This window comes from Simochromis diagramma, unplaced genomic scaffold (genome assembly GCF_900408965.1).
Source record: "Simochromis diagramma unplaced genomic scaffold, fSimDia1.1 OVJJ01000361.1, whole genome shotgun sequence".
NCBI lineage: Eukaryota > Metazoa > Chordata > Actinopteri > Cichliformes > Cichlidae > Simochromis > Simochromis diagramma.
Window position 1 is genome coordinate 6,362,365 of NW_024386860.1, and position 25,985 is coordinate 6,388,349.

General features: G+C 42.6%; 1 protein-coding gene across 5 annotated transcripts in view; it reads left to right on the forward strand.

Annotated features, from left to right (window-relative positions):
• The first annotated feature begins 261 nt into the window (after positions 1–261).
• The window catches only part of ddr1 (discoidin domain receptor tyrosine kinase 1), a 49,089-nt gene continuing 23,365 nt past the window's right edge, over positions 262–25,985 (forward strand). For 2 of the 5 annotated variants that reach the window (XM_040030139.1, XM_040030142.1), the window contains exons 1-4: positions 2,109–2,317; positions 17,825–17,982; positions 21,378–21,480; positions 25,181–25,256. In XM_040030139.1, coding sequence (XP_039886073.1) covers positions 2,316–2,317; positions 17,825–17,982; positions 21,378–21,480; positions 25,181–25,256 — 339 coding nt within the window. In that variant the 5' untranslated portion in view covers positions 2,109–2,315. Of the gene's footprint in view, positions 685–2,108; positions 2,318–17,824; positions 17,983–21,377; positions 21,481–25,180; positions 25,257–25,985 lie in introns of those variants that run through there. The other 3 variants (XM_040030138.1, XM_040030141.1, XM_040030140.1) reach the window with 2 other exon arrangements.

A 25,985-nucleotide genomic window follows, 5' to 3' on the forward strand; every position in this document is an offset into this window, starting at 1 on the left:
GCAGCAGGAAAGCCTGTTCTGACAAGCAAAGGGTTAACAAGGTGAAACTGTCTTGCGTGCAGCTGTATCGTGGGTAAGCTAATATCCCCCAGATCTCTGTGTTGCTGTAACGCTGAAACTCCCACTGGCCCCGAAGACTTCACTTTGGATTTCATTTTACAGCGTCGTCGAGGCCACAGCGCCCTCCCACGGGAGGCGCTGATTGGTCGAGTTGCCTGCTGGAATATTTAATCAGACACCTTGCTCGCGGCTGTGATTGGACACAGCCGGTGCAGTTATGTAAATGAGCACCTGGTGGCGCCTGCTGGCCCGGCTGCTGAGCCCGGACTGTGGAGGAGCGGCTGAGAGAGGACGCAGAATCAGAGAAGGTCCGAGAAGCAGAGACACTTTGCGTGTTTTCCCTCCTTTATCTTATTATCCCCCCTCCATTAACCACAGGCTGAAAAATATTCCTCTCAAGTGAAAGTCAGCCTGGGGGTGTGAAATCAGCCGGTGCGCGCAGCCCGTACGGAGTATTGCGCTGTTTTCTGAGTTTTGGTGGAGGTCGTTCACTAAACTCAGCTGCTGCTCTCGGAGGTCAGTTTGGATTATTCGGTGGACGCGTGTTGTATTGAGCACAATTCACCACAGAGTTCATCCCAAAGTTTGGACCGCTGTCACAGCACACTTCTGCCTGTCTTTTAGGTAAGTACTCCCAACCTGCTCTGCGCGTTTCTTCTCCGTGCGCTTAGCTCCACAATAAGCTGTAATAATATTGCTGTGGGTATTTCCAGCTGTCCGTGTGTGTGTCTGTGCGTCTCTCACTCGCTGGCTTGGCGTCTATATGTCTCGTTGTGATCCGGGAGCGCTGCAGCTCTGGACGCTGGCCACGGACTCTTTGGAAGCGCATATAAAGTGTAACGTTGCGCCCCGGACTCTGCGCGTTTGTGTGGCAGATACATTGTGGTATTTATGCTGCCGACTGCGTAGCTGAGATATTCTGACATCGTACATCATGGTCTAGACTTATTGCAACATCGTGTTCAAAAGTGGGTGCTTGGCACCGGAGAAAACGTTATTCAGAGTCCTCACTGCTTTCACGCCTTTTATATTCAGTGTGGATTTTTCTCGTTCTCCGACCTCCGACTCATTGCCACTAACTCTCAAACAGTTACACGGGTTTGATTAAGTTGTACAGTCATTCCTCTTTTGAAAGTCCTTGAGTGTCATTATTCAGAGTCCACCTCATTTACAACATTTAAATAAATAAATAAAAAGTTAAAGAAAAGTAATCTGAGCTGGCATGTGGAAGCTTTAAAACTGACTGCAGCGGGCGTAATGACTCACTGAGTCAAACGTGTAGCATTTAAAAGGACCTAGTGACATCCAGCTGATGGTCATCACACAGACTGTTGACCCTGTGACCTTATAGCAACACATGGGGACCCTTAGTGGGACCGGCAGCTCTGGTTTCACTCACCCCTGGTCTCTGGTTCTCCAGTGGGGAGCTAATCAGTCACCAGAACCAAGTCAGAAATCAGTGTAAAGTTGCCTGGAACTGGGATCTGTGTTGATAAAGGAAACATTTCAGACTCTGGGGACGAGCTGCAGGAAAGTTTGGACTTTGAACAGGATGTACATTTTGTGTTTGCATGAAGCAGAAGAAAGGGGGCGGTGATAGCTGATCAGTCATGTGGTGTTACGAGTGATTCTCATATTGTCTGACAACAGGATGGTGCAGAATTATGTATATTTCAGCATCTTGTCTCTGTTAATTTCTGTATAACAGAGAACAAAGAGAAGGGAAAATGTGGGTTTGATTGCGTGTGTTTGTGGTGTTGTCTTGCTCCTGTGTGTTTGTGCATGCCTTTCTGGGGGCCGGTGACCTACTGGAGGAGTCAAACAATGGGCTTCAGTGGGTGTGAAGTGCAGTGGGCAGTCACCTATCTGACTGCATGAAAATGGCTGATGTGGGTAGTTTGTTGGCTAACAGACTGAGAAGGCAGTCCAGCGTAGAGGAGGTGCACCATTGTTATAAACTGCTGGGTGGGGAGGAGTGGGTGGGGGTGCTTGTGCTATAGAGATAGAAATGCAATAAAATGCCATTTTCCCTTTCTCCGTCCCTCCCTCTCTGCCTCTAAGGCAGGGGCATAAAGTGAGGAGGATCCCTGAGTGTTGATGCACATGTTTGCTGGATTTCAGTCTAGTAGGCATCTGGCCGCTGATTCTTCCACAATGTCCCGAGAGAGCCATTGACTTGGAGTAGTTCGTTTTTATCAGCTGTGCAGTTGAGCAAAGAAGACACAAGATATTTGAAATAGTTGGATGGCCCACTTATGTGAGTATAAGTGTTCACACACAGACTTGGAACAGCTTTTTATTGATTTGTCTTCCTCTTGGCAGGCTCGTGACAAAGCAGCATTAATTGCATAATATGATTTGTGGAGAAGTATGCACGCAGCAAAGTAATTTGTCTAACATTGTTCGAAGGAATGGCTCTTATTTGATTTGTGTCTAAGACTCAGCAACAAAAGTCTGGGAAAGGTTTTTTTTTATGTGCAAGACAAGAAAAAAAAAAAATGAAGAGTGGTTTTGCAGTGGTGTTGTTTTATGATTGAAAACACGCTGCTGCGTGCCAGTGCAGGCTTTTCTGCAAACATAGAAGGTGTAGTTTCTGCCATGGGAACACTGGTATGTATGGTCTGGTTGATCATTGACTCCAGTCTGTTATCCTCTATCTGGGTCATTGTTTTGGGTTAAAAGCAGGTGGATACAAATTTGAACCTCAAAGGAGTCGCAGCTTGAACAGTGACTGAACTGCACGTTTGGCACAGTTGCCTGGTCTGTCTCTTGCTAAAGGGGCTACTTAACAACATGAAAGGGCACAATGGCAATGAAGAACTGTCTTTTATGTGACACCTCTCACAGAGATCATGCATTAAACAGAAAGTCTGTCTTTGGTCATAATTGGCTCAGACAGACTGAACAGGAAGGCAAGTGGAAGAATTCATTTAAGTCCAAAGACACGACATGGTTACTTGCCTTCCCTCTCGACAATCCCCCCTGTAATGGGAAATGAAACCGATTGAACGCGGGACTCCAGCGTCCAGCCTGTTTTCCCAAACCAATTTCCCTTCAAGTCTAGACAGCTGGACTTTTCAATTGCATCTGTGTATGTATGGTCACATGCAGAGCGAGCTCAACCAGACTGTCAGACAAACAAATTAATCGTGTAATGGGTGGTGACACTTCAAAGCGGGATCTGGGCTGTTCGTGGGCTTTAGTTGTCAGCGAGTTTTCAAATCTATTTGGTTTCCTCTTCGCGAATCTCCATCCCTGAAGTCCTACCTTTTCTCAGATCAGACTGCCCTCCCCCTCCCAGTGTCCCTCCCCACCATCCTTCGTTTGGCATCGAGCACACTTTTGATCCTCTAATTGATCATTCTGGCAATCTGTCTCTTTCCCTACATGTAACATGGAACACAGATTTTTCTTCTTCATCTTCTGTATCTCCCCATTCCCTTTGAAGCAGCACTAGACATTTTATTTATCTTCCTCCTCTGCTCATACATCTTACCCTCAGCCTCTCTCTTCTCCTATCGTCCCTGTGAGTCTCCTTATTTATCTGTTTGCTCTTTCAGTGAAGGGTGCCCTTGTTAGATAGCGGTGTTGCTTCTTGGATGCAAGTACCCTTGGGTTAAGTTTTCTTCAAAGAATCTCACAGGGTATCTTATCAAAGTATCTAAGACATTTACTTGGTCCCTGATATAAGCTCGGAAAACTGCAGAAATGCCTCTGCATGACTTCCAAAATTACAGGTGGCCTATTTTTGAAGGTGATAATGTACGAGTGTGTGACAGCCTGTGGTAAAGTACAGAAATCTACAAGCTTGAAGGTACTGCCATATCTCCCTAATATATAATTTCTCAACTCTAGTACATGTTTTATGACTTTATGAAATAATAAAAAACTCTTATTAAAAGAGAGCTTCATTTATTAGCCATTGCACTCCTATAACATTGTGAAATTTTGATGTGCAATTTAAGCAGCAGGGAATCTTTTTATACCCAAATGTGTGCTGTTTTTAGTTGAATGGACTAAAGGAAAAAAATAACCTGGAGCTAAATATTTTGGAGGATGCCTTCTCAGTGTTTATGCAATGAGTGGAAGCAAGGGACACTGCAGTCACACTGTAAAGTATACCTTACTTTTCCCTTCTTTTTGAATTTAGTGGGGACTATATTTCTGCAATTAACATGATTTATTATTTTTTTTAAAAACTTAAGTTATTGAGGCCATAGCTGCATTAGGAGGGTGTTTACTGAGGTCACAGATCCTGGGAGCCGAGGATGGTTTTTCCATTTACTTTTATTCAGCTCAACGTCGCTTTGCAACCAGGGGAGTCGCCCCCTGCTGGGCATCAGAAAGAACACAGATTTAAGGCCCTTTCAACCTTGCTTCAGTTTCAGGTGTATCGTCAGTCACAGCCTGGTATCGCCACTATTTACAATGTAATTAAACCCTTGAGAGTCTAGCTGGTGATCTGAATAAGTTTTGCCACCAGCAGCTGTTGTCACCTCATGAAGAAATGTCTCATTTTTCCTAAATCCACACCTCTGTCTATCAGTTTCCTTCACCTCGTCCAATTCGGGGTCACACTGAGACCGAGAACCATTCACACTCACAGTCACACCCAATTTAGGATCACCAGTTAATTTAACGTGCACTGTGGGAGACCATGCACAGGCTTGGGGACAAACACCGAAGGACCCAGGCTGGTGGATTTGAATCCAGGACCTTCTTACTGTGAGGCGACAGCACGGTGCTGTCCTCCTCACAGTGTCTTGAGGTCATTAAGAATTTACAAACTGATGATGATTAATCATGAGTACACACTGCTTTCCCTGCATAAGCTGCCTCTATAAGTTCAAAGTATATGTACTGGCAATACTGGCCCTGGATTTACTTGGTATCAGATCACACAGCACTATATTTTATACAACTTTTCTTTTGTGTAAACCTTATACTCTCCAAAAACCTTAAGACTGTGTTTAATCTGCAAAATTAGCCAAGGTCATTTGTGAATTGGATGATTAGGATGGTCTAATTAGAAGTGGACGATGGTGAATCCTGTGATTTAAAAACAACTACACACTTTGCCAACTTGTGGAAGCTGAAGTTATCGCTGCTGGAAAAGAACCTCATAAAAGATGGAAACCAACTTAAAAGCCAGTGTGCTCCCTTCTCTGCCTCTTGCTTTCTTTCTTTTTAGTTTTTTTTTTTTTTTTTTTTCTCCCCACTTTTCAAATCGTCATATTGCGGTTGGTGTTTTTTAGCACCCACAGTGCCTCTTGTGGCACAAAGCGCCACTAATAATTACTAATGGCAAAGTAAGTGTTTTGAAACCTTGTTGGAACATGGGAAGAAAATTGTGTTAAACATCAAAGGTTACTTTCTTTTTCAATATGTCTTCTTTGCGTATGATGAATTTGAGTTGCAATGACAGCCACGCTGAGTGGGTTGGACGTGTCTGCCGTTTCCGCCGAGGGGTTTGTAGGGGCGCATTAGCATCAGGAAACTGTTGTGTGATGTGTAATTTAGTTCTTTTGAGGCTGTTTTTCACTGCTGAGAGGGAGGAGGAGGACTGAGAGTTTGATAGAGGTATCAACCTGTGCCTGAGGCTTTTAACAGAGGTGTGTGCGTGTGTGTGTGCGTGTGTGTGCGTGTGTGTGCGTGTGTGTGCGTGCGTGTGCGTGCGCGTGCGTGCGCGTGCGTGTGTGAGCAAAAGCCCAGGCTTTATATTAACCAGGCCACCATATTTTCGGATCCTAATGCGTTTTTGTGTGCATATTTTTTTTTTTTTTTTATTTTGTGCTGCAACATCTGAAGACCTCTACGTTGTCCTCAGCTCTTATTCACTGGAATTGAAGACTGCCGCATTGCTCAGTTAGGCCAGTTAATTTTCTCACATTGACTCAAAATGTTGAGTCTAGCTGAGCTCATTCCCGTTCGCCCTGATCTTTTTTTTTCTTCCTTTCTGTCATTTTCTCTCTGCTACTCTTGAGTTCACCTCTCCCTCACTCCTTTCATCCCTTCTCTTGTTCCCTCTCTCTCCTTTTCAATGGCTTCTCAGCGGATGAATAATTCTCAACCTCCTGCGGCAAAGAGTTGCTTTTGTCCCACGCTTGCTCTGCCAGTCTCTTCGTTCGATTACTGGTGGGAATTTTCCTTCATGGCGTTCTTCTGTCTGTCTGTCTGCTTCAGTCTGCGGCTGTTTTTCTCACTGTCCCGTCACATGCCTCTCCTTTCACCCTGTCCTCCCCTCTGCTTCTCACTTGTTCTCTGACAGGTGGTAGTGAGACTGTGCAAATTGAATTCAGAGAATTGGGCTGTGGCTCTCCATCACACTGCAGCCCTAAAGGACCTTCGGTGTCAAACTAGAACCAGAGGTTCACATGCACTCAGCTGCGAGGTCATCGTATTAACATGCTAATGGTCCCTCATGCCTGCTGGATACTCCTCACGAGTCTTACAGCCATGCTTCAGCTAAGGTCAAACTCAGAACTAATCTTCCCTCGGAGTAGCAGTGATGGTTAATCTTCAGGCAGCACATGAGCTTGCTTCGCTTTCAAGTGAGACGCACTAGAAAGTGAAGTGGATCTCATCTCATTCCAGATGGATTAAACAGAGCAGAAAAGGAGCTGAGGACAGTCTAACTACATGTGCCGACAAGTACGAGGCTTCGAGCCCCGAGAAGCATAATAGTATTCCAGTTTCTGTCGGTCACAACCACTTTCCTAGAAGAAATGCAGACAAAGCTGAACACATGTTTTTCCTTTGTAAACTGAGAAAGAAGACTTCGCTCTGAGTCTCACGATAATAAACAGCCGACTCCGTGTAGATCATGTTGACTGCCAGAGGTGTTAACAAAACCTTCATTTTCTTTTTGTGTGCGACTTTGTTATGCTCTGTTCTTTGTCTTATTTCAGCTTTGAGAACATCTTCTGATTTGGTTTGACTCTCTCTTGTTGTGTCGAGCTTACCGAACAGGCAGTTTACCTCCTTCTCTACTGTGTGTTGTTGCTGTATCTGATCAGGCTCATTTCCTTTTGATTGCCTTTGCAGATACCATAATGTTGGAGTGCAATTATAGGAACTTTAATAAAAATAACAAGAACGGTCCAAGGTAAATATTATGGTTTTATTGTAGGACTGTAGTCATGAAGACAAGTCTTGGGACTACCTGCTCTGCATGTTGTTTCAATTACTGATTTCTGTGACGACTCACAAAAGACAAACCTGCAAAGTTCCTTTTTTTTCAATATTTCACAAGCTTTCATTTGGATTAAAGTCTAGACAAGTACAAGGAAAAATGCAAATAATGTAAAGGCAAGCATTGCCCTCAAAGCATTGAAACTTCAGAAGGGGCTCAGAATAAAGGGAACTTGGAAAAAGAGCGTTATCTGTTCATTAATGTGTGTTAATTGGAGTCTTTTCTCAAGTAAGCAGGACTGACAAGGAAACAGTGTTGGAAAAAGTACTGGATTTTTGTGTTTGACAGTGTTTTTGATGTATGTATGTTTAAGATTTGTTATCTCTGTTTGTACTAGGGGTGCTTTTTTGCCTTTATCTGACAGTTCAGCAGGAAAGAGCAGCGGAAGACGCACAGCAAAGAGCTACAGTTTCTTGTAGTGGGTTGACAAACAAACATAGGGTTAGGGTCTAGCTCTACCGGAAGCCATTAACATGGAAAAACAGCCAGAAGACTCGACTTTTTTTTTTTTTTTTTTTTTTTTTTTTTTTCCCCCCCCAATTTAAAGTAAAATACATTTCTGTGTAAAAGTCTTGCTACCCCTCATTGCTTTATATTTTGTTTCCAAGGAGCCAGATTTTCTTGTAAAGTTTAAAGCGGTCTTGAGCAGTACTACTTCAGGATTTCTGAAAGTTGTTCAAAGATTTTCTTTGACATATTCAGCCTTTCTGCAGTCTTTGTACCTGACTGTTTTCAGAGGAATATTTTTAGTTAAGCCACTTAATGCTGACCTATGAGTCATTCCTTCATAAACACACCGAACTAAAGGGATGAACCACTGTTGTGTCTACGCATAACAGACAACTTGGCAAAGAATTTTAAAGTGTGTCTTTAGGCACTTTTTTTCTAGCAGCCTGTTGCAAAATTGTATATTATTTTTTTCTCCATTTCTTTAGTTGAATCCACAAAAAATATTAAAAAAAAGATAACAGTTTGACATAAAATAGTATTTTTGCACCAAAAAGGTGATTCGCAGAGAACTATTGGCCGAGAACTTGGAAACTGGACAAGTGGAGGACAAAAGAGGACATGGAAGGTCTAAAAATATTATCTACAGCAGATTAACAGTATTTGAAAGTCATGTCCTTAAGACATAAGGCAAAATCCAGCAAAGACATGGGACCTGAGAGATTCATCTGGCCCTCCAGCTGGTTCATCTACTGTTCACTGAAGCCTCATCAGATATGGAATCAATAGAAGGATGGGTGTCAAGAAGTTACTCTTAACTAAGAGAAACGCGGAGAAAAAGCTGAGGTAGGAGAGAGGTACAACAGCGAGTGCCTACAGCCTGTAAAAGACAATCGAGGCTCTGTCGTGGTTTTGGGCCGCATTTCAGCCGGTGGTTCTGGTGACTGATGAGCTTTGTTGGAGATCTAGGAATGCAAAAAGCTACGATCAGAGTTTGATCCACAATTCAGTACCATCTAGAAAGCATCTCATTGGCAACAGCTTTATTTTTCACTATGAAAATTATCCCAAACACCCTGTCAATGCAGTGAAAGCTTATATGAAGAACTGGCCTCCCCAGAGTTTCAACCTCATCATTATCAAAGCAGTCATCAAAGCATTTTGATAGAGAAAAGAACAAACTCCAGCCAACATCCAAAGAAGAGCTTTGAGTGTCCTTCAAGAAGCCTGGAGAACTATTCCTGAAAACTACTTAAAGTTTGCCTTTTATTATGTATTTAAGTTTGTGTTTGCACATGTTTCGATAAATCGTTGCGCCTATTAACCGTTTTCCTAGTAACATGTAAAGAAATGAGGAGTCTCGAGACTTTTGCACAGTACAAGCTTATTTACATATGCATCTTTTGGCTGGAATATGTGTCACGTGTCAACAAACCAAGAGTCCGAAGAAAATGTGTTCCTGGTTTTAAACTTGAGACATTTTCTCAAATAAACTCAGGAGACAAAGCCAGGAGAGTAAAGCTGGGACATTGACTGAAGCGGTCACTCAGATGCAGCACACAGCAGGAAACTGTCCACTTCGATGCATTCTTAACACTGAAAATACTCCCTTTGGTGTGGGTGAGGGAACTCTTAGGTAGAGGTAGTAGGCAGGACGGATGATGCCCGCTAGCTTGCTTTAAATTCACCACACATTTTCCTGCTCTGTTCTCACAATCGGACATCACACTGACTTTGTACTTGGCAGCTGGCAGATTAAACCCACGTAAAAGTTTGATTTGAGACATTTGAGTTCTCATATTCAGCTGTTTTCAGGAAGGTTTAGAGCTGCAGTGCATGCGTTAAAAACTGTTTTGTTGTGACATTTTGTCCCCTGCGCTTACAGCTAGGTTTGTGTGGCTGCTATTGACGAAGGCAATCTGCGGTAATCAGTCAGCATTTGTCTCTGTCCACCATGAGGATGAGCAATGCTGCAGCTGCTATGGACCGATGAGCCAAGTGGACCTGAAAAGGGAGCCGGTGGAGGTTTCATTCTGTTGCTATGACTGATGTCAGCTTTGTGTAGTCGCATGCTAATGAACCCAACCTTATTATGTTCTCTTTTTCTTTTCTTTTTTTTTTTTTTTGCTTGTTTTTGCTCTATCCTTGAGCCTCGACTCCTGTGCCTCCCGTTTCTGTCTTAGTAAGGAGATTTTTTTTTTTTTTTTTTTTTTTAAATTGGGCTTCTTTTTTTATAGGGGGTGGAAGCTGAGCTGTCGTAATGAGTCATCTGGTGTTATGCACAATTCAAATGTTTCTGGAAGCAGGTTTCATCTTTAACAATTCCCTATCTTCATGACTCACCACCTTCCTCAGCAATTGTTCACATGGTTTATGGTCTCCGTTTCTTACTGATGCAGATTTAATTTGTTTTTCTGACTCCACTGTCTTGCCGTTTCCGTTTCCAAGTGAGTTATCCGCACTTTCCTTTTGCTTCTTCCTGTACACTCAGCAAAATCAGATTCCACAGACATGACTGGCACTTCCTTGTAAGGGTGAATTTTGTGACACACAGATTTTCAACTGGATGCCTAGTGCATGGCCCAAATCCATGATGAAGATCAGGGCATAATACCACTCTTCACCTGAAGCTCCCAGTCATATATTTGATGGCAAATGTCACAGTTGTGCTGTGTTTTCTCAGTTTAAATATCAAATTAGTTTGCAGCCTCAGTAAGGGTGAAAAGCTGTGTGGTTTCACCCACTCGAGCAAATATTGTGCTGAGTAAAGTTGTAATATTTAACACAGTAAGCTGTAGGTAATGTTTTCAGTAAAACAGATCCCCATGGACATATTGCTATAGCCAAGCAGCTCAAGCCTGCCCTTGGAGTGAATCCTCAGTGAAAATAAGAAAATGGTGGCCCCACAGGGATCAGCACTTTACTCACACCAGTCCTGAGTCACACAAAAGCAAGGCTGTATTCAAGGAAGCCATCAGATGACCTTGTTTGTGTCACTGGCACAGTCTCCACAGTATCACCCTTTAAAGTGTTGTGAAGACTGAAGATAAATTCATGCTTCATTCTCTCCGGGACTCTGAGCGTAGCAGTGCGTACACCCAGCTTCCTCTCTCACACATGGACGCACACACGAACAGAAACCCAAAACAAAGAGCTCACTACTCCGTGTCTCCCCAGTGGCCATTAGTCATGTCTAACTGGCAGAGTGTTACTTTATCTGGCAGAGACTGGAGACTTCACATGTCGAGATCTGTGTATAGAACAAGAACGACATTGAATAAGCGACATTCGAAGCCTTTTTGATGTTGCAAATTATATGCATTGCACTACATTATTGCTAAACTTTCCCCAAAAACCTCACACTTTTAGACATTTTATCAAAGCTTGTCAAAATAAGAGTTAGTAGCCATGCTGGTGATGCAGCTCCTGGTTCATTACCTCTGTTCTGTCTCCTGTACACTCAGCAAAATCAGATGGATAAATCATTGTTATATTTTAAACAGACTTTAGCGGTGCCCAGAGATGATGATGATGAAGAACTTTTGTATTTTCTCTTTCCACCATTATGAGGTTGATTTTGACCAAAATGTTTCACCAACTGACTGACGTTCATATTCTTACAAAGCCAAGTTCTTGGTGATTTAGACGAACAAAATACAAGACGGTGAGAAATAAACTGTCCGATGTGCAACGCTGGGGTCAGAACTGCCTTAATTCTCTGTGGTACAGATTCAACAATGTACTTCCTCAGAGATTTTTGTCTATATTGAAATGATAGCCTCACACAGTTGCTCCTGATTTACTGGCTGCACGTCCATGATGTGAACCTCCCATTCCAACACATCCCAAAGGTGCTCTACAGGATTGAGATCAGGTGACTGTGAAGGCCATTTTACAGACAAACCAGTTTGAGATGATTGCAGCTTGGGATATGGTGTCTTATCTTCCTGGAAGCAGCCATCAGAGGGGGGAGACACTGTCTTTTCATGGTCTGCAACAATACTCAAGTAGATCGTGGTGTTTAAATGATGCTCAATTGTTACTAAAGTGTTAAACGGCTCGAAATGTGCCCAAAAAAATATCTCCCAGCAGCCTAAACTGTTGAGACAAGATGGGATGAACCCATGTTTTCATCTTGTTTACACCAAATTCTGAATTTTTCCATCAGAAATCAAGAATCTTCAGACCAGGCTTTTTCCAGTCTTATATAGTCAAGCTTTATTTTGGATTGTAACATCTGTTTCTGTGGCATGGAGTGTGGTCTTCTGCTGCCAGAGCCCCTAAGCTTCAAAGTTGGTCATGTTGTGAATTCAGAGATGCTTTTCTGCCTACCTGGGTTGTAACAAGTGGTTACTGCCGCCTTGATGTGAACTCAATTCAGTTTAACCATTCTCCTCCTCTCACCCAGAGAACCATCGCTTACTAAACATTTTCTATCTTCCAGACTGTTCTCTGTAAACCCTAGAGATTGTTATGTAGGAAAATCAGAGTAGATCAAGCAGTTTCTGAAATACTCAGGCAGCCCATCTTGCATCAGCAACCATGCCACATTCAAATCACCTTTCTTCGTCATTCTGATGCTCAGTTTGAACATCAGCAGGTCATCTTGACCATTCCTGCATGTCTAAATGCCCTGGGTTGCTGCCATGTGAGTGGTTGCCCTAACAACGTATCTGAGTGTGTAACGAATACCACTGCTGCAAAGCGCACTACCATTGTGATCATTTTATTGATGTTAATTAAATGTGAAATGTAAAGAAACATAAAATAATAATAACGCTCACATCAACTGTTAAATTAATTGAAAATGTTGTAATTATTAATCAGTCACGGATCATAAATGAATCAAGGAACATCTACACAGGCGTTCAGTGCACCTTTTTTAGAAACATCACTCCCGTGTGTTACCTAAAGCAAGTCTGTGTTTTTAAAATTCTCAGAGCTTATTCTAATTTAGCTATTTGAGTGTCCAGAGCCTTCAAAGATTCGATCACAGTCTCAAAATGGCAAAAAATAAATATTTCTTATGAATTTCATCAGCGTGTTATTGCTCAAAGACATAAAAAGTGTGCTGCATATTTTATTCAGCAGTGAATTATTCTCTCTATAGAACAGCACAGTCTGGCTTTAATTATAACTAAGCAAGACAAAAAAAATACACCAGCGACTGAAGTCTGAGAAACATACGCCTCGCAGGTTCCAAACTGGCACTTTAAATGGTATCTGCAAGGTGACTCCAGGATGCTTGCCTTCTGTGAAAGATTCACAAAGAAGGGAAAAAGCCTCATATCTGAGACCAGCCAACAAAAGGTGAAAATTAGTCTGAGGAGGGAGAACAGCCAGTGGAAGACGTGTGCGTTTTTTTGTTTTTTTTGTTTTTTTTCTCTCTTCAAAATCTTTTCTGGAAGCGCAGCATCCTGGAGTCGCCTCTCCACTGTTGACGTTAAAACTGCTGTTTTGCTGTAACCTTTCATAAAACCGCCAATTAAGGACCTGTGAGGTGTCTTTTTCTCTAATGCACTTGTCCTTTTGCTCAGAATTGCACTGTGGCGTCCTACTTCTTTCTATTCTGGTTAGGGCCAGTTTGTGCTCATCTATGGCCTGAGTGGTACACACCATCATATAAAATCTTAATTTTTTTTCTTTTATTTGTGACAATTTTCTCAATAAAGAAGTATCCTTTCTTTTAGAGCAAAAATACTCTGACAAATTTGAGAAGAAAGCTCCTTTTTTCAGGTCAATTTAAAACTATAATCGAACCCATAAAGGCTAATGATCCAGACACTCAGGTAGCCAAATGTATTCCTTGTGTAATCAGCAGAACAGTTTTCAGCTGTGCATACACACTCGTGAAACGATGAATCGGCCTTTTAACATCCGAAAGCTGCAGTAGGTACTGAAATTTGTTTCAGTGGAACACGGGACTTTACACCTACGGATATACTCCAATAAAAATAACGAATGACTCATAATTAATGGCGCCATCAATCACTGATTGTAATTTGGAACATTTATCATCAGTTAAAATAGAAAAGGGGGGAAGTGTGCTTCAAAAATAAAGACATTTCTAAGCGACCCCAAACATTTTGAGCAGCAGTGTTTTGGCAAGTGTAAATGATCATATTCATCAAGTTGATAAGTTGATGCATTCTGCTCCAGAAACTTGAAAGATAAGCAAATAGTAAGCAAACATGGCCAGTATGAAAGGCATGAAATGAAATTTGCTAAGGTTGCTGTTCGGCAGAACCCTTGACAGGAAAAATGGATGACGTATCAACTGTGATTGATTACCTCTTAGGTTTCAAGCCTGTGCAGCTTTATTTTTTCTACTATACTGACACAAACTGATACTAATGGCTGCAACAAAAAAAGAGCCTACAAGTCAAGATACACTTTAATAATAGTCAGCGGCCGGTGATGTGAACCATGCAGAGTTTGCAATTCAAGTATTAAAACATGAAAAATAATGTGCAGGAAAAAAACAAAGCAAACTTTTACATCAATTTCTGATTTATTTATTTATTTATTTATTTATTTTTGGGGGGGCTTTATTGGCCAACTGGAAAGAATAATGAAGGCTAAAATTTGGGCCCAAGGCGAGGAGTTCCGGAGAAAAGACGCTATCCAGAGCCAAGGAAGTCTCGCCAGCTTTCGCTGAAGCAATCTAATTATAGAGACTGGCACGCTAGCTTTAATGATGCAATGGCTGCTAACTTTAAAAAAGTTCTCCCGCGTGTTCGTCCCTGCTCTCATCTGTCTCATACATGTTTTTTTTGGGGGGTTTTTGCTGTGCGGGACAGAAACAGCAGCTGCTCATAAGTATTCACAGTCCTGCTCGTGGATTAGCAGAGACAAAATGTGAGCGTAGATTGGACTGCACACTGCGCTGCCTCCTCCAGAACACAGCGGGCCCTTCTCATTCTCTCTGAGCGCTAACCACAGCTGTTCAACACCACTTGACTTTTCCTAACAACAATGTTCTCAGATGGCTGTGGCCACTTTTGTTCCTTCTCGCTGGAACAGTTGCTCTTCAGGTTTTCTTTAATGTCTTTGTCTCTCGGTGGTGTGTTGGATGAGAGCTCGTTGCCTTGCTGACCAAAACGGTAATGAGACGCTGTTCAGGATGATGTTTGTTGATATCACCGTGGTTGTTATAGTGATTGCCTTGGATTTGTGGCCCCACTCATCAGTTTCAACTCTTGAGTGTTTTTTGCACGCTGAGCCTTGTCCAGTAAGCCCCATATTTCTGCATTGTGTCATCAGTCATATGTGCATTCAGATGAAGAGGGAGAAAAGATGGCACTCTTTCATTTTCTCTCCTCGACGTGAACACGTGCACAGTGTATCGGTTGCGTTGTGACTGCCATTCAGGACAGCTGCACCGGCTCAGTCCCCACACACCCATACGTACACGCACTACGAGGCCATAAGTCACCATTTCTGCACCACCTCCCAAATACTCACATTCATGTAACCGTGTCATCGCTGCTCTTGCCCCTCCATCCCGTTGTGCTGGAGCAGACTGTACTATTCCCTCTGTTTCCATACATTCCCTCTGCCTGCCTCTCTCTTCCCCTCCCTCTGATCCTCTGTCACTACAGCTGTGTGTCAGCTGTTGGCCTGTCCCAGTCTACTCAGAGATGAAGCTGAAATGTAAAGGGTCTGCAGGGAAGACAGCCTGGCCCCTCTGTTTCACCCAGCTGTCACTCCCACTTCAGACTTCCAATTATCAGGCTTCTTTCTTCCTTCTTGCTTCCCCATCGGAAGTTTTCTTCGTTTTTTTTTGTTTTTGTTTTTGTTTTTTTTTTAATTTCTGTAAGAGTCACATGCTTGATTGGTTTCTTTGGGCTTCTAGTTTTTCCTGCCTTTGGTGTTCCTCTGTCTTCGTCTTGGTGTTTATTGTTGGTCATTCTTAGCTTTGTGTTGCTTTGAGGGTTCGTTTTTTCTGGTCTTCAACATGGATCCAAATTTCACGAGGATCGCTCCTACTCCTACAGTGTTGGTCGGGATTTAATCAAACACGCACACACTGATCACCTAATGGGGCTTCACAGAAACGTTGCAGAAGGTCAATGTCGGATTTGTTGTTTTATGTGCACTTTTCCATTTTCACAGCATAACCTTCATGCACACCACCCACAATTTCACCAAATTCTCACTTTTCATTTACTGAACAATATTCAGTTCAAACCACTTAGTGAAGCCTTTAACATCAGATTCTCTGTGTTGATCCATTTGGCACCTTCAGATCACTTTACCACGGGTGGTGCGTAGCATTTATATCCTGCTCAGTGTCGTTATCTTATTGGTCATTAAGAGTGAGGGAGTGGTCCTACTGGTCGACTCCCACGTTAGGAAGGTTTAAGCCTTTGTATCACCATTAGACATCAGATCAGACATGATCATGCTTTATTTTTGCCATGTTTACTAATGAGCATGTAGTCATAATGATCATGAAGTCAAACACTTTTGTTTGGTGGTGAACAAGATGAACACGACTCCAGAATGACCGTATATGTATGTATATACATATATAACTGTTGCCTTAAGGCACATTATTTTGTAAGGCAGAGCCTACAATGTTACATTAAAAAGACTCCAACAATCACACTATCCCCTTTGAGCCAGCAAAAGTGGGAAGGAAAAACTACCTTTTAACAGGTTGTTCTTTTCCTCCTTGGTGGTCAGCAGCCCTGCTCTTGTTAGTATTTGTTTCACTGAGATGTGTTCCCACCTGTATATTGGCCCTCTGTGCATATACAGTGTTACTGTCTTTCATCTGTCTGCTTACCTCTCACTCCTCGTGCTTCCTGTGCTCCTTTTGTGGTTTCCTGTTTTGTTTAACGTCTGGAATTCTGGGACTCTACAATCAGCCATTTACAAAATAAAAAGCTCCTATTCTGTTTGTTTTGCCGTCTCCTGTGTCTTGTATTTCCGTCCAAAATCTACACTTGCATGATATGCTCTGGTACCAGTTTATTAGTCACTAGCTAAAACTGTATAAATATAGCCCAACTGTTAACACAGGAGACCTGCAGTAAATCCTGCCTTGATGACGGGTATAATGTACTGCTTTTGCTGAAACTAGGGAGGTATTTATTGAACTTTATTGCCGTTTTGGAAGCTCCATACATGACAGTGCAGTTCAGCACCACGGACTAAAGACTCCAGAATGACCATAAAGTAACATCCACACCTCTGTAAAACAGTTTAGACAAAAAATAAACATGCTAACTTTCATAAGGAAAAGATTGATTACAGCTTTGGAGTTTTTTTGCTTTTTAAATTTTGAGAGGTGTACCTAATAAACTGGCCACTGAGTGCAGCTGTTTTAATGTTTAATGATCTTTAGAGCCTTTCTCTCTCTCGGTAGAATAAAACAACGTCTGTAATAAGCAAGTAATTTACTCAGTACTAACCTATCACAGGCTGGGTTTGTGTCCTCATTAACTCCAAACACTGACATCTGTCCTGTTCCCTTTCTTGTTGGCTCTCATTTCTTCAGCCTTAAAGTTTCATCTGTTTGTTATTTATTACAAACAAGCGTCTGTAACTGGCTGCTCCAAATGTGCTCCATCTCGTAAAGTAGGTTTGAAACCAGTAATTTGGAGATATGAATGGCATTTCAAATACAGAAGGAATGAAATTCTCTTGGAGTAGATGGTTGACGGCTAATTATACCATCCTTGGATACCAGGCTGTTTCGTTTGTAGCCTTCATACAGGCAGCTTAGTATTATTGTATCGTGGCATTCTGGTGCCAGAGAGAAAAACAAATTAGCCTGTGAAAGTGGCCTTTGTTATACGGCTTTGTGCTCGCTCCTCTGGGGCTTTTGGCTCATTTCTGCATTTGGCATTGAAATTGTTGAGAAACAAATGATTGTGAGACACGCGACGTGCTTTGGAATAAGAGGATTTGACCGAGGGTTGAGTTATCGGTGGCGAAGGCGGGTCTGTGAGCTTTGCAGTCTGGGGGTAGGGCTGTATGTGTGCATGTGAATGTATATGTATGTATATGAAGTGAAATGATTTGTGGTCTGATGGTGCTGCCTGGTGTTTTTAATGGGCTTTTTAAAAAAAGTTTTTATAGGAGATGTGGTTCTAAATTCCTTTTTCTCTGCGACAGGTATGCCTTTGGTCGTCAGTCTGACTCCCGACAGGTAACCAGGTGTGTTGCTGCTCTCATGGCTTTGACAACCCTGCGAGTGTTCCCTGTCGCTGTGGTCACCATCCTGGCAGTGCTGGTGTCGTCTGCAGAGGAGCATGAGTGGCACTTTGATCCAGGTGGGATGTCATCTATACACGTGTAGAGCAGAAAACATCGTGTCCTCAGTTTGAATTTGTTTTCCTTTGTCCTACTTTGTCCCCCAAACTCAGACATGATTGCATTTTCAAACCTGTTACCCTCTTCCTCTCCTTGGGCACAGCAAACGCCTTCCCCGCTGCTCTGAAATTCTCCTCACATTCTCAGATCAGTCAGCCTCATTCTCCATCCACTATCAACAGGCTATCCTGTGTCCTCTCCCTGTCTGCCAGCCAGTTGTTTGAAACGGGAGAATAAGATAGCTAGGCAACCCCCCCGCCCCACCCCACCCCAACCGCCAGCTTGTCAAGACCGCAAGACCGCTAATGCACAAGCAGTTCGTGAAAGTGTCAATCAAAATGTCGGAGAAGGGAATGCATGAGGAGTTAGTGAATGTGTGCCAGCCAGGTGTAACCAGAGGAGAGTGTCTGCAGGGCGGCCAAACTTTGGACCGTAGCAGCTGGTCTGTGAATAAGAGCAAATCTGTAACTGTCATTACTGTCTTAATTATACATTTAGTATTTGTTTAATTCATTAATTATTCTTGAAATTATCTCCCTGCTGCCAGCATGTGACATTTAAGCAATATTTAAGATGATATAAAACAAAAAACCCCAGCAAACATTTGAGTAGATTTATGAGTTTCTGCATGAAGTTGCCTAAAGTGTACCCAAAGTACAACTGAAACAAGTAGTCGGAATTATTAAACATGATATTTGCATGGGCGGTATCTTGATTAGCATTGCTCTGGATAGCAAAACATACTCTAGCTGTGCTGTTCTGTCCTGGACAGTCTTTTGATGCCAGAAGATTTAAATCTGTGGTGGACCTGATTGGATGCAGGTAAACAGTCCACATAGTTTTTTAGTTTTTTTGTTAAGTATCTGTGTTCATAAAAAAATAACCGGTGCAGGCGAAAGGAAATCTTGGCCCAGATATCTGCTGTCTTCACTGAAAGTAAAAATCAGGTGAGATGACTAGCCAATGAGTTCCCAGATTTTGTTTGTCCAATGCTTTAATTGCATGATTACCAGACACCTGAAAAACTGAGAATATCTCCAACATCCTCAAAAATTAAGAAATTGTAACAAACAACTTCAACTAAAACAGAGAAGGGTAAAGAGAGTAAAGTTTGTGGCAATTGCTTCGTTTAGTTTTTTGGTGCAGGCTTTGAAATAAAGTGCACATCTTACCAGTGGAGTACCAGAGACCCAAAATAGAATTGAACAGGTAATGGCTAACAGTAACACAGCCAGTGTGAGTCCTTGAAAGGCCTGATGGTGTTTTTGATAAACTGAATATTTGATTTTAGTCATTTGTGTCTGCATCTCCTACACTGACTGCTTTTTAGCTTTCAAATCCCATTAGACAATGGATTGTTTTTCCCATAGACTGTATATAAAGGATGGCCTGAATCACCAGGGCGTTACTCGCTGATTTGTGATATCTGACGGACATATGCTTTATATGGTCAATTTACTCCTCGTGGGTGTGTAACTCACAAAACAAACACATTGTTTTATTTAAGACCAAAAGACTTAAAACAAGCTATTAAGATCATCTGAAAATATTCACTAACAGTCTTTTTTCATAATGATAATAATAATAATGATAATAATGGATTGCATTTATATAGCGCTTTTTCGGGACCCCTCAAAGCGCTTTACAATGAACAGAGGAGTCTCCGTCCCCCTGTTGCCAGTGTTTCTTCCATCTTTTATGTACATATTTTTATAAATATATCCTTTTCTTCTTGATCTTACGTTTCTTGAGCTCTCGTTGAAGTTTAGCTGCTGGTAGACGGCGATAGACCACGATCAGGGCAAACATTGTTCTCTGAAAGTAAAGATTCTTTTCCAAACAGTTTTCAAGAAAGACTTCTCTGATGGTCTCTGACACATAAGATTAAGCTCGTTCTGGTTGTGCTTCTCTTTTTATTATTTAACTGACAGAAAAAAATGATGTAGTAAAAACTGAAGAGGAGTGACTGGTATTGGGAAAAGGTTATTATTTACAGCTCCAACTAAAAAAAAATGTTTTGGGAGGAGTAATCGCCTGTTAAATGACTGTTTGATTTATTACTTAATCATATCCGTGAATCTAGATAAATTAACAGGCTGTGTAGTGCAATAGAGACGCTCGCATTTTGTCTTGTTGAAATGATTAAATCAAGCTTGGCAGTGTGAGCAGCAAGGTTTGGTGCATGCGCTAAAGTTTAATGTAAGATGACAGACAGAGAAAGTGAAGCCAGAGGACACAGCGGGGCAGAGACGAGAGAGCGAGAGGTGAAAAGACTGCAGATGGCGGGCTGTTGACTGGCGATGTGGTATAATGATGATGATGTAATGAAATGGGCACCTGTCCTCAGGGTTTGGATGAATTGTGTGTGTGTGTGTGTGTGTGTGTGTGTGTGTGTGTGTGTGTGTGTGTGTGTGTGTGTGTGTGTTGCGTCCGTTGGGAGGTTTTAGGGTTTGTCATGCGGCCCGACATTCCTGTTCACTGAGTCAATGACAGAAACTGAGTTAGACGCCCACCCAACCCCCGCCTCTTTATGTCACCCTCAGCCAACCCTGCATATCGCTGTCAGTAACCCCTTTCCACTTTATCACTGCCCAACACTCCCGCAGCCTCTCACCCCCTCACCTCGTCCTCAGATAGCGCCATCGTTGGGTAATCCCTGCCTGGGACCGCGCTATCTGGATCGGTTGATAATGCTGCCGCTGGAGCAGAGCCGGTGCAGATATCTGAGACCTGTCTGTGTTCATTCCATCGCCCTTAGTTTCTTTCTCGCTTTAGTTCTCTCTCTGCAAATGCCCAACAGAAACGGGATCACTGGAGCCCTAAGGAGGTGGCTTTGTGCGAGCTGGAGAGCTGCATGGAAAGACAAAAGGGACTGAAGAAATGGGAAAGGTGTATTCTCAGAGATGACAGGTCACAGTATTTCACAGCGGGTGGCCTCATAAGCTGTGAGCATAAACTTGGAGGTGCATACGGGTATTACTGGCAGTCCGTCTAATGAAGTCACTTGTGACTAGTCAGAGACGTATTACCGGAATAAGTGACAGTGACATTACGCATTGCATGAACAGTACCAACGGACATTAAAGCAAATAAAAGCAAAGGTAGGAGCGTTACATTTTTCCCCTTCCACTCACTGTCTGTGTGAGTTATGAAGCATAAAGTCCGGAAGTTTTCCCAGAAATGACATAACAACATTATGCTCCGTGACCAATGATGACCACTCATGCTCTAATGGAAATATTAAGTTTCCCCTGGACATGTGCTCCACACGGAGGAGAATTTTTCTCATATCTTTATCCGGCCTGTGTCTTCCTCTCCTTCTCTGTCTCTATCTCCCTCAACCCTTCCCTTACAGCTCAGTGTCGTTACGCCCTGGGGATGGAGGATGGCACCATCCCAGATTCTGACATCACTGCCTCCAGCGCCTGGTCAGACTCCACAGAGGCCAAACATGGAAGGTGGGAAGTGTGTGTCTGTGTGTCTGTTGTACCTGGAGTTCAAAGGTTACTCTCAAATACCTAAGCACATTTCCACAAACACAAACTTTTGTCTAAAATCTGTAGTTCTTCTTCCGCTTATGCTACAGTCACAACAAAAGTGATCTCTTTGCCTTTTTAAATGGTTACTCTGAAGATGGCCGCAGTCAGCTAAGAGAGCAATAAAACAGCAATAAGATGAACTCAATGTGCTGCTGAAGGTGATCAAATCTGTTACAATCTACAGAGACAGAAATTCACAATACCTGTTTAGATTCAGAGTCGAGCCAGAACCTCAAAGAAAATGCAAAATGTGCATCGTAACCAGTATACAACCAGTTGCACTGAGTAACAGTAAGAGACATGTTGCAGATGAGTTTCTGACTTGGATTGATTACAGTGTGTTGAATATGTTTGCATTTATGAATTAGATGTAAGTTACTTTCAAACCTTTGCCAGTCTTTCTGACGTTCTGACTGCAATTGTTTGGAGACAGGTTGCCTCCCACCATGCAACTGCCTTGTGATTGAAAGCTGGTCGCCACAACCACCTGCAGTCACCAGACATCTACAGACTTTTCCAAGTTGCAAGCAGGTTGCCATCCCGTTTTTAAAGAAGAGTTTTTGAAGAGTTACGCTTGAATTCTGCTTCAGCAAGAAATCCACTTCGTGACTTGATGATGTAACCGGAAACCGCTCTAACCCCACGCCGTAACCTCCAATGTCAGTCAGACTCAGTGAGGGCTGCATCGACCCAAGAGGAGTTAAGTTTCTCTAAAAAGGTGCATGCCGGGTTACGTGGAAAGTTATAACGCAGGGTTAAGAGCGGTTTCTGGTTACGACGGCTGAAAAACAGTTTTCAACAGCAGTGATGTCACCGTGCACCAACACACACACACTGTTGGGTTCACATCTGCATCAGAGCAACTAAGTGAAGGTTTCAGGGGATGATAAATTGCTTGATTTTTGTCCAAGTGCTATACTCTGTTACTATTAGAAAGTAAAAAATGGCAGATTTACAAGGTTTTTTTTAGGACTGCAGCAGCGACTCGACTTATTTTGGATGTGTGCTGTACAGTAATTAAATTCAGAAGTTCTTTTCCTATTATTCCTGGCTGTCACCGCTTTGATGTGGTGAGATAATACAGCTCAGACAGCAGACGTCACCATGCAGTGAAAGTGTAACAGTGACAAAATGAATACGGACTTGATGTTCGCTGTGACGGATTACGTAACTCGAATAACTTCTCAGAGCGTGCGATTTGATTTTCACACCGTAATGAGATCAAAAAGAACAATTAGACGCCTGGAGAAGTAGGGAAAAAATGCTAAAGGATGGTTTGAGAGCAGAATGATTAGGGTTGATGTGAGGTGTAATGGATTGACGCACGCAAAACCACAGGTGTGGTGCTTCTAAAATTGGGCTGCTTTTTCTTTCCAAGCCAGCCACGGGAGAAAGCTTCTTATAAAGAAAACATAATCACCTCTTTGAATAGCAGCACCGACTGGGATCTCAGCTGGTTTCTACTTGATAGGGCGGATTTAATAGCCTGGTAGCGCCCGTCTGAATTGCCGCCCACATTTCTGATTTGTTCAGCGAATCGTATACAGTCTTTAAGTGCAGCAAAATGGTAATTGGGCCCAATTATCAGGCTGCGTTATCATCTCTTTCAGGAGTCAAGATGTCACGCTGGCCACTTGTCATACTCTGTAAAAGAGCTGCTGTTGTATTTAAACTTGCTGAGCAAAATTGAAGCGATCTCTCTTCCACAGGAATGAGATATTCCAGTGCTCATGCCAGGCTGATGTGCTGTCTTATTTTCAGTCTGTTGGCACCGTGCTAAAGTAATTTTTAGCAGGTTTATTAGATTAAGGTGGAAGATGATAGTTTGTGTGTGTCTTCTTAAAACCTACTTGGTAATTAGATCACCACCTTATCTGTCTGGCTGTAAGGTCTGCAACATGTTACCGCCACATGTAATCTGTGGGATCGTGCATGTGTGTGTTTGGGTTCACTTGCCTCCATCAGCTTGCTGGGTTGGGTCTCTTGGCAGAGCGTCTAACCATGTGGAAATGATTATTAGTGCAGCCTCTTTTTAAGGCACATCAGGGAGATCCAAAAAGAGAGAAAACAGAGAGAGCAGCGGACATGAAGTTTAAAAAAAAATAAATAAATAAAAATAAAATAAGTGTGAGGTGGATCGCTGCGATGGCGTGCTGAAAGGTAGGGGGGAAATTAATCTGAAAGCAGGGTTTTTGAGGGAGGGTGGTGTGTGGAGGGAGAGATGCAGAGCTGGTAGGTGATTACTCTTGGCCAGTGGAATACCAGCTTATTGGTTGGAGTGAGAGAGGAAATGATGGAGGGAATGAGTGAGCTGTGAACAATGGGAGACGAATGAAGAGTTGGCTGGTATTTAGGGAGGAATCAAAAGACAGACACACAGTGAGACGGGAGAAAAATGAGTTACTTGGCAGAGCGCCGTTCTGTAATGTTATCCATGCTGGCTGGTGCACGCTAGCTCTCCCTCCTCATCCTCTCTCCATTAGAGGACACTTGGTGGAGCCCTAATGTGTTGATATCATCTTGTGGTTCCCAGCAGCATGATCTCACCCGCTGAGGGGAGAACGGGAGTGATTAAAGTCCAAGCATGGCTGTCAGTGCGACCGAGTTGATCCAGTGATTTGTTTTGGTGGTCTGAGCAGCAGCTTTCATTTTGAGAGAAGCCCCACGGTGGTCAGAGCGCGGTTGTGGCCTGGCGTCTGTTCCAAAGCTCCTCGGTACGAGTCGGAGTCGCACACAGCCAAATTTGTGGTCGTCGTGCGGCTGCTCCGCGGTGCTGCTATGAACTTTTCTTCTCAGGGTTAGGGTTTGGGCTGAGTGAAAACCTTTGGTGCGTGTGTGGTCGTGGCAGGCCTGCGAGCAAAGATTGGTCCTGACGCTCGACACCGCACAGATCTTGTTGTGAGGTTTGAAGAATGTGGAGGAGCCGGTAATTTTCACTCTGCTCCTTTCATCTCGTTTCCTCTCTTCATGAGCCGCTTGTGTTCTCTGCTTTTTCCATGAGGTTGGTTAACTAAACAGAGTGCACAAAACATTTCAAGATAAAAACTAGACTTTTGAAAACTGAAACCACATTCTAGACAAATAAACAAACTCTAATGCAAAATACATAAATATATATGCATATAAAAACTATATAGAAAAACTGAAACCAACATTTTTAAACACTGAAAGCAGGAAATTCACTCTGGACCCTAAAGTGAAATTAAAAACAAATTCAACATCAACTAAAAATCAATATACAGTAATAACAGGGCTCTGCAGGTTTTCTCAGTCTCTCTGTCTTTAGCCATTTCCAGTTTTTATGCATCTTTCCATCTTTTTCAGAGAGTGTTGTCATATTTATATGTGAATGTTTGGCTGCTGTAAAATCCAATTTGTGCTGGTGGAGGACTGGACTGTTTGCGCTGAATTCTCACTTGTACCTCTGCACACTGCCGGCACTCGGGGTTTTGATGCAGTCTGTCGGTAGTCATGTTTGTATCTGCGTGCGAGTGTTTGCGTGTGGGACTGGGATTCCGTGAACTTCCGATTTGTGTTTCCGCTTTAAACAACTTGCAGTTTGTTTTCCTTTACTGTTATCTGACATTATCATCTCTCTCTATCTCCGTCTCTTTCTCAGGTTGAGTACTGGAGAGGGGGACGGAGCGTGGTGTCCATTAGGATCCGTGTTCCCCAGCGGATCAGAGTACCTTCAGGTGGGATGCTCATCTTTTTCTGCTCTGATTTTGCAGGTGCACAGTACGGCTGCTGGTTTCGTGAAAGGTATTGATTGATATTTAATGATTAACAAGGTGTGAGTGCATTTGTAACCATTATAAAAATCTGTTCAATAATTCAGACAGATTTTTACTTTGAGGTGGTTTTGCAGAAGCTATAAGGTTTCATTGGGCATAATAATAAAGTGCAAATATACTATTTAAACATTTAAAAAATGTGGAGTCTGCGTTTTCTCCTTGTGCATGTGCGTTTTTTTTCTTCTTCCAGGAACTCTGGTTTCCTCCCACAGCTACAAACATGAATGAATGTGAATGCGAAGGTTGCCTTTCTCTCTGTGTTAGTCCCTGTGATGGACTGGTGATCCGTCCGGGCTGTACACAGCATCTCACCCATCACAGCTAGGATAGACTCCAAAGGTTAAGAAATCGGGAGGATGGATGTTTGTTACAGTTGTGCAAAAAGTGCAACAAAGATAGGATTTTATTTTACCAGTCGTTATGTTTGTTACCTCTGGGCAGAAGCAGGGTCGCTGTTTTCCTTTTTCTTCTCCTAATGCATGCGTGTGTCACTCCCAGCTTTTAGTAGATACTGAAAGACAGATAAGATCTCTTTATGCTCTTCATGAGTTCTCCTTTCTATCTTTAAAAATCATTGAAATTGCAGTGGTGAAGAAGCTCTTAACTGTAATCCTACAAGAACACATATTT